At 45.4% G+C, this 12973-nt stretch overlaps 1 protein-coding gene across 1 annotated transcript; it reads left to right on the top strand.

Annotated features, from left to right (window-relative positions):
- Nucleotides 1–6156: 6156 nt before the first annotated feature.
- On the top strand, nt 6157–12056 carry PRND (prion like protein doppel). The gene is made up of 2 exons (XM_079784190.1): nt 6157–6347; nt 8517–12056. Exon 2 carries the CDS (start codon nt 8528–8530, stop codon nt 9068–9070), a length of 543 nt encoding a protein of 180 aa, XP_079640316.1. The 5' UTR covers nt 6157–6347; nt 8517–8527; the 3' UTR covers nt 9071–12056.
- The last annotated feature ends 917 nt before the right edge of the window (nt 12057–12973 follow it).

Genomic DNA, 12973 nt, shown 5'->3' with positions numbered 1-12973 from the left:
AGCAATCAAGGGTTAACTATAACAAGACAGTGCAAACAGCCCACAAAGGGGTACACCAAGAGTGTCCACCTGAGGTGTCTGGGGAGGCTGAGCCACTGGGCCCTAGAGGACACCAACCACACAACTCAAGGAGACTTAGCAGCTACTCAGTACATACAAACAAACACAGGGAAGCAGCCAAAATGTGGAGACAAAGAAACAAGTCACAAATGAAAGAAATGGATGAAAGCAAAATACTGGATTTAAAGTTCAAAACCACGGTTATAAGGTTACTCAAGAATCTTCTAGAAACCTCTGAGAAATTTAGTGAGACCCTCAAAGATATGAAGAAGGACCAATCAGAAATTAAGCATACACTGACTGAAATAAAGAATAATATACAGAGATCCAACAGCAGACTAGAGAATCTCAAGAATCAAGTCAAAGATTTGAAATATGAGGAAGCAAAAAACACCCAACTGGAAAAGCAAAAAGAAAAAGGAATCCAAAAATATGAAGATAGTATAAGGAGCCTCTGGGACAACTTCAAGCGTACCAACATCCGAATTATGGGGGTGCCAGAAAAAGAGAGAGAGCAAGATATTGAAAACCTATTGAAGAAATAATGACAGAAAACTTTCCCTACCTGGTGAAAGAAATAGACTTACAAGTCCAGGAAGTGCATAGACCCCCAAACAAGAGGAATCTAAAGTGGACCACACCAAGACACATCATAATTAAAATGCCAAGGGCAAAAGACAAAGAGAGAATCTTGAAAGCAGCAAGAAAAAAACAGTTAGTTACCTACAAGGGAATACCCATACGACTGTCAGCTGATTTCTCAACAGAAACTATGCAGGCCAGAAGGGAGTGGCAAGAAATATACAAAGTGATGAACAGCAAGAACCTACAACCAAGATTACTCTACCCAGCAAAACTATCATTCAGAATTGAAGGTCAGATAAAGAGCTTCACAGACAAGAAAAAACTAAAGTAGTTCATCACCACCAAACCAGTATTATATGAAATGCTGAAGGGTACTCTCTAAGAAGAGGAAGAAAAAGGTAAAGATAAAAATTATGAACAACAAAGTGACAACAAATATGTATCTATCAACAAGTAAATCTAAAAACCAAGTCAATAAAAAATCTGAAGAACAGAATAAACTGGTGAATATAATAGAATCAGGGGCATAGAAAGGGAGTGGACTGACAATTCTTGGGAGAAAAGGGGTTTGGGGGGTGCAGGAAGAGATTGGACAAAAATCTTACACCTATGGACTAGGACAATGAGGGGGGTAAGGGCATGGGGTGGGGTGGGAACCGGGTGGAGGTGAGCTATGGGGGGGGAAAAAGAGGAACAACTGTAATAATCTGAACAATAAAGATTTATTCAAAAAAAAGAAAAGAAAAGAAAATCGTGAAAGAAAAAAAAAGAAGTCTTCAACACAAAGGGGCCAGCACACAGTAGGTGCATGGGGAGCACTGGCATCCTCTCACTCAGCTGAATCTAAGTTGGTTGAACAACTATGGGGAACTGTTTAGCAATTTCTACTATAGCTAAACAGTCACCTATCCACTGAACCAGCAATTCCACTCCTGAGGATTTGCCCAACAGAAATGAGAGCTTACATTCACAAAGAGTTGTACATAAGAATTTACATAGCAACTACATTCATAACAGCCTCAAATGGGAAACAACCCAAAGGTTCATCAAGTGATGAATCGATACATAAATGTGGTCTCTTTGTACAGGAATGAGAACTGAAAAAAGAGCATCTCCAGGCAACAATATTGATGAATCTCACAAACATAATGGTGAACAAAAGAAGCCAGCCACAAAAGAGCGCATATTGCATAATTCTGTTTGTATAAAATACAAAAGCAGGTGAAACTGGACTGGCATTAGAAGTCAGAACAGTAGGTATTCTTCAGGTGGGTGGGAATCAGGCATGAGGGTTTGAATATTCTGCTGGTTACATAAGGTTGTTCAGTTTGTGAAAACGTATTGAATTGTGCATGTAAAAGTGGACTTTTTTGTGCATGTTAGTTATCTATATATATAAAAGCCTAAGTGACCATTATGATTGAATGACCAGAACAACCAGACAACCGGCTGGTAGCTATGACTTGCACTGACCCAGAACTTGTTTCTGGGGCCCTACCAGCTCCAAATCTGGTTCACCCACACCCCGGACTCAGACAGGAGGGAGGAGGGAGCCCGATTCCTCGCAGAATTGGTCATTGGTTAGCTTGCTGCTCAGGCCAACCTCCCTCAGTTCCTCCATACAGCAGGCCAGACCCCTCAGTTGGCCCCAATCGTTGGCCAGGTCAAGAGACCCCACCCGGGCACGAATTCATGCACCAGGCCTCTAGTATTTCAATAAAAGCATTTATGTAAAATGTTGGGTCCCCCTTTCCCATCAGCTGCCAGATCTCATTCCTGCAGCCATCAATATCAAGAAGTGACCTCACCCGGCAATTTCTAGTTCGGTTGGCTCTGGGACTTGTTCACCACTTTCCACACTGACTGGGGCCTGTCTTGATGATTCTCGGCACTGGGTGAGGTGATGGGCAAACAGGTGCAAAAGAAACACAGTCCTTCAGCTTCTGTGAGCTCAGTTGGGTGTGTGAACAGTATGTGTCAAATGCTGTGGGACCCAAAAAGAAGTGTGGGCATGCTGGATGGCATTTGAGATTTTCACAAAGCAATAATCAATCTTCTCAGACTATGAAAGCTGAACGTGGCCCATATTCTATGACCCAGCAAGGCTACCTCTCAGAGAGCACATCCAACAGAAAGGCGGTCATACATCCACCGAAGGGCACGTGCAAGAATGTTCACAGCAGCACTGTTTGTGCCAGAAACCACCCTAAGGCCCACCAACAGGGTGACGGAGATGTTAGTAGTCTCACAACGAATGAACAATCTACAACTACACACAATGTGGGGGTATCTCACAGATGTCATTTGAGCAAGACAGACGCAAAAGATTACTTTCTAAATAACTCCACTTATATGAAGTACAAAAACAGGCGAAACTAACCTATGGTGGGAGGAGTCAGGACAGTATAGGGGAGGGGACAATGACCCAACAGGGACATACGGAGCCTTTGGGGATACTGTCATGTTTGGTTTCTTAATCTGGGTGTAGGTTACATGGGTGTGTTCAGTTTGTAAAAATACATAATGCTGTACAGTTAGGATATGTGTAGCTTTCTGTGAGAAAAAAAACATTAAGTATGGCTCTTTGGACAGCTACACAGCTTTCTAATAAGTATTATTTTCCAAAACCCATTTCAATTATTTCTCTATCGTTAGACCAGGAGCTCCATTAGTTGCCTTATCTGTCTCTATGCTCTGCCTTCTTTGGCACAACATGGTCCCAAGCACATAACAGACTCTTGATAAATCTTCAAAAAAAACAAGATATGGTGGGTGATCTTCCCACACACTAACCCTTCTGGGTACAGTTTGACATTGTGTATTAACAATCACTATATTTATTTTATTTATAAATGTTCTCCAAAGGTCTGAGCTCTGTGGAGGGGATTCTAGAACTTAACCTCTCGTGCATTCTAGAACTTAGCCTCTCCCTGTTGCTTTTTTGGTTAATCCACATAATTTCCTATTGTTTCTCCATTTGTGCAAAATATATTATAGTCCTTTGCATCATAGAGCACCCAGCCCTGTGGAATCAATCCCATTCTTCCTGTTTTCATAAACATGATCAAGATTAAGTTATATTCTTAGCCCTAGCTGGTTTGCTCAGTGGTTAGACGGTCGACCCACAGACTGAACGGCCATGGGTTCGATTCCAATCAAGGCCACGTACCTCAGTTGCAGGCTCAACCCCCGGCCCCAGTCAGGATGCATGTGGGAGGCAACCAATCAATGTCTCTCTCTCACATGGATGTTTCTCTCTCTGTCTCTTCCCCTCACTTCCACTCTCTCTAAATCTCAATGGTAAATATATCCTCGGGCAAGTATTAACCAAGATAAATAAATTATATATTCCTAATATAATCGTTGGTGCCAGAAGACACAATTCAGTGGGCCCTGGCCGCTCAGCTCATTTAAAGAGACTAATGTTCTCCCACTAATTCCTTGGCTGTTTGTTCTTCTTTGCAGGGCGGATTGGAGCAGTTCTGTACTCTCTGCATCTGCTTAATAGTTTTCTTGCCTCGTTTGCAGCTCCCAGAGCTCCTCCCTTCTTCTGAACATTTTCTGTCTTCCTCACTCCTCTGTGCCTCCGAAAACAGCTCTTTGTTCCCCCACAAGAAGAATCTGCAGCCTCATCAGCTCTAAACCAACCTCCCACTGTGCTCTGGGCAAAGTCCTGCTCAGAAAGGGATGGAAAGGAAGGGATGGAGGCAGCCGGGAGGTGATGGTTCCAGATGGGGACAGACAGGGTGAACAGCACACACAGTTTAGAGCAGGGCAGTGGGCCTGCAGGGACAGCCTGCCTGGCTGGGTGGCCTTGGGCCTATCTGGGTCCCATGACCTCACACAGCGTGAAAGCTGGACGAGAGGATTCTGAGTTCTTTCCAGCTCTGAACATCCCAAACCCTAATTATAACCCTAAACATCTACACAATGAACAAAATTGTACTGACACTTGTCTCTGGATAGTGAAATGTTGAGATCTTTTTTCTTTTTCTTCTGCATTTTGCAAATAGATTATTCTAAGTTTGCACTACTGTGTTTGTGTTCACAAGACCAACTATCTGACTCTAGATAAAAACAGGAAATTGGTGTGTTTTCTTGAAGAGGAAAATGAAATAAAACTTAAAAAGAAAAGGCAGAGGAGAAACGAAGGTCCAACTGGAGGCCCCAAATCCAACTGGAGCACAGAAGCTTCTACAAGGGCAGCGTTAGCTGGGGGCTTTCCTACCTCCAGGGTGAAAAGTCTTTGTAAACTCTTCTAGCGCCATCTGCTGGTCGATTTAGAATTAATCGCTTAATTTGGTTCACAAAAGGGTTTTGAAGTGAATCTAGAGAACATAGATGGAGTCATGTTCGGGCTGACCGTCATCTTTTATTTACAGGCACATCTCACTCCATGCACGCATCCACAATTCACTTTTTATTTCAAGTTGCGATAATGACCATAGCAGGGACACCTGAACAAGACCCTTTGTATAAGGGGTGGTAATAGCTATCTATGCACCGTCCCTTATGCAAGGAGTGACTGATTCCCTAGCTCCCCTCCCGGCTACACTGGGCCTCATGTAGAGACAGAGACACTCTGAAGAAACCCGCTCTCAGCCCCACCATCTTTACACTGTGTTTGTTTCATCGCCACCTATCTCTCTCTGTCCCTGGGTTGTCACAGCTCTTCAACTCGTTGACATTTGGACTAATTCAGTGGCTCAAGCTTTCCCACGTGACCCCAGCAGCCCACAGTGCAGGCAAGTCCTCTGATTTGGCCTGCCACCCACCATTAGTCCTGTTTTACCCGCTACCCAACGGAAGCCCGGCCCCTCACTCCCGGTGGGTTCTAGCTGAACACTCGCCCTCTTCCTGACCTGCCCCTTCCCACAAAGGGCGCCCCTTTGCTCTGGCTGGTCTAGAGGTGCAGGACAGTATGCATATCCAGCAAGGCCTGTTTAAGCCACCCTCAGTTGTAGATATTGATGGGAAAGCAGTTTCCTTCTGACACTTTTCATTTCCATTCTAAAGGGCACCTCTAAAAATACCAGTCTTAAAAATAGCCTCAACTGGACAGACGCATCCACCCATCTGTCCAGCTGTGACGTTCTCATGTAATGAGAACTATATGTTTGATCTTTGTCCTCAGTTCCTGGCACAAAGCTTCTACAACCTTGTAACTTCCTGAGTGGCAGGGGTGATAGGAAGGAGCAGCTTTTGTTATAATACTTGAGTTTTGTCCCCGGTTTCCTGGCACAGCGGGGTTCGGAGAACCTCCAGGTTGGTGAACTCATCCACATTCTGGGAGGGTGGTGCGCCCCAAACTCTTTGGGGCACCTGTATTTGGAATGTTTCCAGCCCTTGCCCTCTACACCTCTTCACCTGGCTGTTAATCTGTATCCTTTATAATAAACTGGCAATAGTAAGTAAATAAATACAATAAAAGGCAACTCTCAAGTTTTGCTGAACTTCATCAAGATCTTCCTGTGATGCGTATTAGTAGAAAGTGATGAGAAGCTCCATCCTTCTCAAGACAAAGGAGCTCCCGGGACTCCCGATTGGTCCTGCAGGGAGGGGAGGCTGCCATATTTGGAGAGAAGCAAAATGCCACTCCCTCTCCAGCTCCTACTTAGCTGGGAAGGCCTGGCTGCCAAGAGGGTGTGCTCCAGGACAGTGTGGCCATCGCTCCAGAGGCACGTTCCCAGGGAGAGTCCAAGGTAGGTGGGGAGGCAGAGTTTGTGCATGATTCCATTTCTGTGGTCAGGGTTGCTCATTTCTAATCAGACTGCAAACCACGCAATGGTAACTTGACTTCCATCTCCTGGGAGGGATGGGTCGCAAGTCAGGGGACACTTGTGAGAATGGTTAGTCATCAGGTGCTGCATGTCTATGTTTCGGTGCTATAATAAAATGCTATTGTAGGGTTGGCTGGTTGGGATTTTCTCTTGCTTTTAAGCCCTTGCCTAGAAAGACTAATTTCTTTCTCAAGAACTCTATGCTTTTATTTAATTTAATGTGCCTGTAATTGATGTTATTATTCTTATTTAAGATTTCTCTTCCCAAGGAGTCAGGGCTATGACATGGGGTGTGGCCCCTATTTCGGAGGTTAATTGGTGTTTGCTTGAAACTCTTTGGAGAAAGCTGCTCTGAACTCACTGTGTGGGGTGCTGAGCCAGGTGCATAGGCTGCTGCGGGCACATTCATGCCCACCCTGGGGCAGAAGCCAGGTGATGTCTGCACTTTAAGAAATGTTAGCAGAGGCCTCTTTGCCCCTGAAGAGGCTAGAAAAACACTTGGATTGATTTTCCCTGTTTTTCTACATAAGGATCAGTGTCTCACTAGATTTGAATGTTTTAACAGAGGTGTACTAACCACTGTTAGGAATACTGCAAGGGGATGGTGGAGGCTGTGTTAGGAGCTAAGCAAGGTAACTTTCCAACCTCCTCGAGCTCTGGCACTCACGAACTTACAAGAAGCCTTATCTAGGAGACAGCCTAAGCACGCTCCGCTGTAGTAACTTCCCGTGCCCCTGCTCCCCACGGACAAAGGTCCAGGTGCTGGAATGCCCCGAATGGTTGACCTTGGGAGGTGGATTTCCACAATAACTATTGTAGTTTCAGGAGCTGGATGCCACAGACTCCCGGATTGTGGGGCTGGAAGGGAGGGGCATTCCATGATGTCATCAGCAGCCCTCCAGATGCCCTAGGGTCACCTCAGCGCTCCCCTGGCCCTCCTCTCCTCTCCTCTCCATCATCCCATTTCCTCTGAAATGCCTCCCAAGCTCTTTGCTCAGCTTAGGGCCCATTGGACTGCTCTTCATGCCCAGTTAGTCAAAAGCACAAAATCTGAGCACCAGCCCCTCGGGCAGCCCAGAAGGGCAGTGGGCATGGTGGGAACAGTGTCAGACAGAGCTGCGTTCAAACCTGTGCGGCCTTGGCAAATTACCCAATTTCTCTAGTTCCCGGAACAACTTTTATATCATGGGGATAATGTTATACCTTTCCCATGGGGAAAGTTAGGTAGGCAGTGTCAGAGGCTGACACATAGTAGGTGTGAAAGAAGCTAGCTGGGAGAGTCAGATGGGGTCACCCTGTCCCTAGAGACGAAACATGAAAGGATTACTCCTGGACACAGGGAGAGGCAGGGACCCCCGCACATCCCATCTCTCCCTCCCCACACTCATCTCCTCTCTCTCTCTCTCTCTCTCTCTCTCTCTCTCTCTCTCTCTCTCTCTCTCTCTCCCTACCTTAAAGGCCTTCGGGATCAGCAGCCAGTGACTTTCTTAGAATAGATGGCAGAAAGTGCCCAAGCCAGTGCCAGCTCAGAGCAATACAGAATAAAGAGGGAAGATAAAAAACACAGCCTATATAATAGTGTCAGCCATAAAATAACAACAACAATAAAAACACAGCCTATTCATTATGTAAGCTGCTCTGATTGGCAGTGTATAGATTCATTTTATGTGTTAACATTGGTTAACAAAGTTTAGTGTTTTTTTTTAAAAAAAAAAAAATACAGTCTGTGCCCAGAAGCCTCTGATTCCCGCTCTTCCACTGTCTGCCTCCCAGGGACCCCTTGATTTGAAAAACTTGGGAGCGCCAGAGAACACCCGTATGTATTCAGTCAGCACTCACTCACTTTCCCATGCTCATTCAAAGGCTGTGTAATTGCCAGTTGCCGCTTCTTATCTTGTCTGGGAAAGCCAGGGTTCCCGGCCAAAGCAAAAAAACTTGGGATGGGCCTAACCCTGCGCGGCCCAAGCGTGGGAAAACAATTATGTAAATGGGGCAAGGAGGTCGCCCCTTGTTCAGAGTCTCCACGCGGGAGGGGCCAGGGGAGCCGGGGACCGCGCGGGAGAAGTGACTGCCTATCCTTTGCCGTTGCAGAGTCTGACGCGATGGGGAAGCAGCTGGGGGGATGCTGCCTGGCCCTGGCCTGCGCCCTGCTCTTCAGCCAGCTCGCCGCCGTGCAGGCGAGAGGCATAAAGCACCGGATCAAGTGGAACCGCAAGGCCCCGCCCAGTAGCTCCCAGGTCACCGAGGCCCAGAGGGTGGAGATGCAGCTGCGCCCGGGGGCCTTCGTCAAGCACGGCCGCAAGCTGGATATCGACTTCGGCACCGAGGCCAACCGGTACTACGAGGCCAACTACTGGCAGTTCCCCGACGAGATCCACTACAACGGCTGCTCCGAGGCCAACGTGACCAAGGAGAAGTTCGTCAGCGGCTGCATCAACGCCACCCAGGCCGCCAACCAGGAGGAGCTGTCGCAGGAGAGACCGGACAACAGGCTGCACCGGCGGATCCTGTGGCGGCTGGTCCGGGAGCTCTGCTCCGTCAAGCACTGCGATTTCTGGTTGGAAAACGGAGCGGGTCTCTGGGTCACCGTGGACCAGCCCGCGATGCTCTGCCTGCTGGTTGCCATTTGGTTCGTTGTGAAATAAGCCTGCAGGCAGGCGGGCAGCCGCAGAGATGAGCTAAGCGGGCGAGCAAACCACAGAGTTACCCCGATCCTCTGCCCCCCCGGTCTCCACCCCATGATCTGAAGGTACCAAAGAGCAGTGATTCCTCAGCGCTCCCATAGCTCTCCCCAGCGTCCACCCGGGTGTCTGCTTGCATTTGAGTGTTCGCGTCTCAGTCCCCTGCAGGCTGTCCGAGGGCGCGCGCTCATCGCTGCATCCTCAGCTCCTGGCGCAGTGCCTGGCACACCGTATTACACAATAAGTGTTTGGTGAACTGGTAAAAAAAAAAAAAAAAACGCATCAGGGACTGTGCCAAGCACTTCGCAATACTTCCCAACAATTCTCAGAGGTAGTGTTATCCCCATAGCAGAGAGGAAACTGAGGCTTTGAGAGGTGAAGTAGCCAGAAAGTGGTAGAACCAGACTTCAACCCTGGCCTGTCTGACTGCCCACTGGGCTCTGGGCTCTGGGCACTCCCGGGGCTGTCCTGTGATCCCTGATGGCCCTCAAGGCCGCATCCAAATGTATCTCTGATTAAACTGGAGATTCCAGGTTTAGAAATATGAGAAGACCTGAGCTGATGGTCATGTGGTTTGATACCTTTCTTACATGGAGGTCTCATTTAATTCTTCTCATGATACTAAAATGTAACAAAGGGATTAAACTAAAATAGGAATAAAACTAGACAAAAGCCCAGAGATGATCTTGTAAGGAAATATTGCCAGGCTGATTCCCAGAGCAGACTAGAGCCACGGCAGGATCTGTCTGTCACATGAAGATTTTTTCCCCACAAGAAGGAACAATGTTTGCTGTTCCCATCTCTGAAACAGTCCATGTATTTAAGAAAATATTTTTTAAGTAACATACTTGCTTTCTAATACCCTCCTGACTCTCTGTGCATGGTTTTAGGGACGTGTGTAGGAGCGTCTTTAAGTATCCTTCCTTTACCCAGGGACTCCACACAATCTCTAGCAGTATTTTCACCACCACTTTGGGGACAGGCCATCATTTTTGTGAACCACTTATCGCTACGAAAAAATAATTCCTCCTAGCCAAAAAGGTTAAAAAGAAACTTTAGGGAGACCTAATAAAGAATTCATCCATGCTGTACAGCATAGGGAATATAGTCAATAATATTGCAATAACTTTCACAGTGCCAGGTGGGCACTTGAAAAATCGGGGGGACCACTTGGTCAAGTATATGATTGTCTAACGGTTAGACTCTAACCACTATACTATACACCTGAAATTCATACAAAATAATATTGGATGTAAACTGTCATTGAAAAATAAAATTAAAAAATAATTAACCCATGCCATAAGCAAGAATAGATCCACCACTTCTTATCTGTTTATTAGTTAAAATATATATATTATAAAATATTATTTGTTAATTTTAGCTTAAAGTATATATTTTAAAATATGAATACAGCTTCAATAAAAATAATGAATCGAATGCTCTAAGAGGCCCTCTGGGATACTCTCAGAGACCCATGGGAGTTGTTGAACCATATTTGGAGATAACAGCTGCTGAATATTATCAACTCTCCTATAAAGAGAGTCTGTAAGAGAAAAAAACAGTGCATTATCAGACAGTTTATATGCAGTCTTTTAGGACATGAATGTTGATAAGGGTACCTCTTGTTCTGAGCCCCCACTGTTATCTATGTTCTTCTCAAAGATACATTCGAAAGCTTTTAACATAGAAACGGGGTGGAGGACGTGGGGGCGGGGCATTCCAGGGGAGCAGCCTGCCCCGGGGAGATGCCCACCCTGCACTGAAACGGCAGAGGCCCTCCAAGGTGGATTTGGTTCTCATACCGCCAGCACCTCGCTCACCACCCGCTTCCCGTGTCCTCTTGAATCCTTTCACAGTGAAGTACTGACCACAAAAGTTTTATTTTCTAAATAATAACAATAACAATCCAGACAGAAAGAACAATTACTTATAAGCTGATGTTGAAATTTCAGGTCCAGGCTCTCCTGAGTTTAATTACAAGGGCACACACAGCCACAGAAGCAAAATGACTTCATTTCTGATATGAAAACAGTTAGCCCTTATGTAGCACATTTTCTAAAATTGCTGTCATTTCTCATTTCTTTAATAGTCCCAGAACTCAGATTTAAGCGGGGCGTGAAATGAATTTGTACATGGTGATTCAGATGCAATCTTTATTTATGGAGCTTTTAATCAAAACTGTATGTGCTTGAACATCCTTGCTCATGTTTATGAATTATGAGGTCAAGCCAAGGCTATGTGAGCCTGGTTCTTCATTTTAGCAAAGGACTGCCGAGTGCCTACTATGTACTAGACACTGTGAAAAGCTTCTGAATTATTCTTGAGAGTCCTTTTAAATGAGAATAATTTCACCAACCATTGCTTTCTTGTTCCTTCTTAGTGTTGACTTTAAAAAACATTTATTGTGACATTAAAATTACAACAGAAATTCAAACAAAACACAATCCTAGCATCTGATTAAGTCAGTGTTTTTCTTTTTTTTCTATAACCTCCTAGCCTTTATTCATTTGCATATACATATTTTCAATAATAATATAAGTCAGCATTTATATACTAAATTTTCCCTCAACTTTTTTTTCCTAAGATTTTTTGGTCTTGCCTCCCCCTCTACTTTCCCTAATCCCCCTCCTTTCTGCCTGAGATGACGCCTGCACTTTCTTGGTGCTCAGATATATGAAAGAGTTTTTTTGTTTGATTAAGTCTTTTAAAAGTACTATAATCATACAGATCACATTTCTTTCTCTGCAATTTGCCTCTGTAACTTCACCCTGCTTCAAGAACCTCTCTCCAGTTCAACAGCTAGCTAGTTAGCCAACTCATCCTTTTACATTGCTGTGTAATATTCCACAGTACAGATGGACCCTGGTTAACTTAATCATTTCCTTGTTGATGGACCTTCAGGTTGTTTCCAGTTTTTCACCACTGCAAACAATAAACATCTTTATACGTACGACTTCGCAATCTGTTACTTTTATTTCTGTGGAATAGATTTGTACAGGCAGAATTTCTGGAACAAAACTGTGAGTGATTTAAATTTTTCTCCACGTGACTAGATAATGTTCACATGGGCAGAGCAATTCCCATTGCCACCTGCAGTGTATGGCGTTAACTTGTAAGAGTTTCTATGTCATTTAAGCATGAGAAGCTGACTTTTCTACAAGTGCTACTTGAGCATCTTCTCCCCTTTGGAGATGACACACCTAATGTTTCCCAAGTGATTTCTGACCACGGACCATTTGAAAATCCTAAAACTATGAGCAATTCCCATTCTAAATTTGGTCCTCGGCCCAAAACATCTGGATGAGAACCCTGGAAAGCAGGCAGTGTGTGTGCAAGCTTCCTGCTCACAGAGTGGTATGTTTGCATGACTCCATACTCCCAAATGGCAAGACGAGGTATAAAGTTTGTTGTTTCTTTACTAAATCTTTAGCAAAATTACACAAGCGAGTATTTGCCAGTGAGAATGCCCTCTGAGGTCATAAAGATCCAAAGGAGCAGGCATCAAGCACACTTGGTTAAAGAACCCCATGATGCCCCTGAACAGCATCTCCCTGGAGCCCCTTGCACCCCATCTTGCTTAGGATGTGCCCGGCAACATTTAGACACCCAGCCCTCTGGTCCTAGTGAGGTGTGTCCCAGGTAGTGGCCACTAATTGTCTAGAGCTGCCCACACTACCTCAAGCTTTCTGATAACAAGTGACTGACCTGGAGCAGTGGCTCATTGGGTCAGGGACCCCTGGCCCTACGTCAGACCTGCAGTTTGGTCACATCTTGAATCCCCACCCGACAATTTTTCTTCATGTGTTGTGTATGGTTGGACAGAGACGCCCGAAGATGCCCAGGTGTTGCTGCATGGCACATTCCAGG

This window comes from Cnephaeus nilssonii (genome assembly GCF_951640355.1).
Source record: "Cnephaeus nilssonii genome assembly, chromosome: 11".
Taxonomy (NCBI): Eukaryota; Metazoa; Chordata; class Mammalia; order Chiroptera; family Vespertilionidae; genus Cnephaeus; species Cnephaeus nilssonii.
Note: the sequence above shows the minus strand (reverse complement) of the source record. Positions and strands in the feature narration are given on the sequence as shown.

Excerpts from the sequence above, each read along its gene's own strand:
- PRND (XM_079784190.1), top strand. The coding sequence starts at position 8,528 with ATGGGGAAGCAGCTGGGGGGATGCTGCCTGGCCCTGGCCTGCGCCCTG.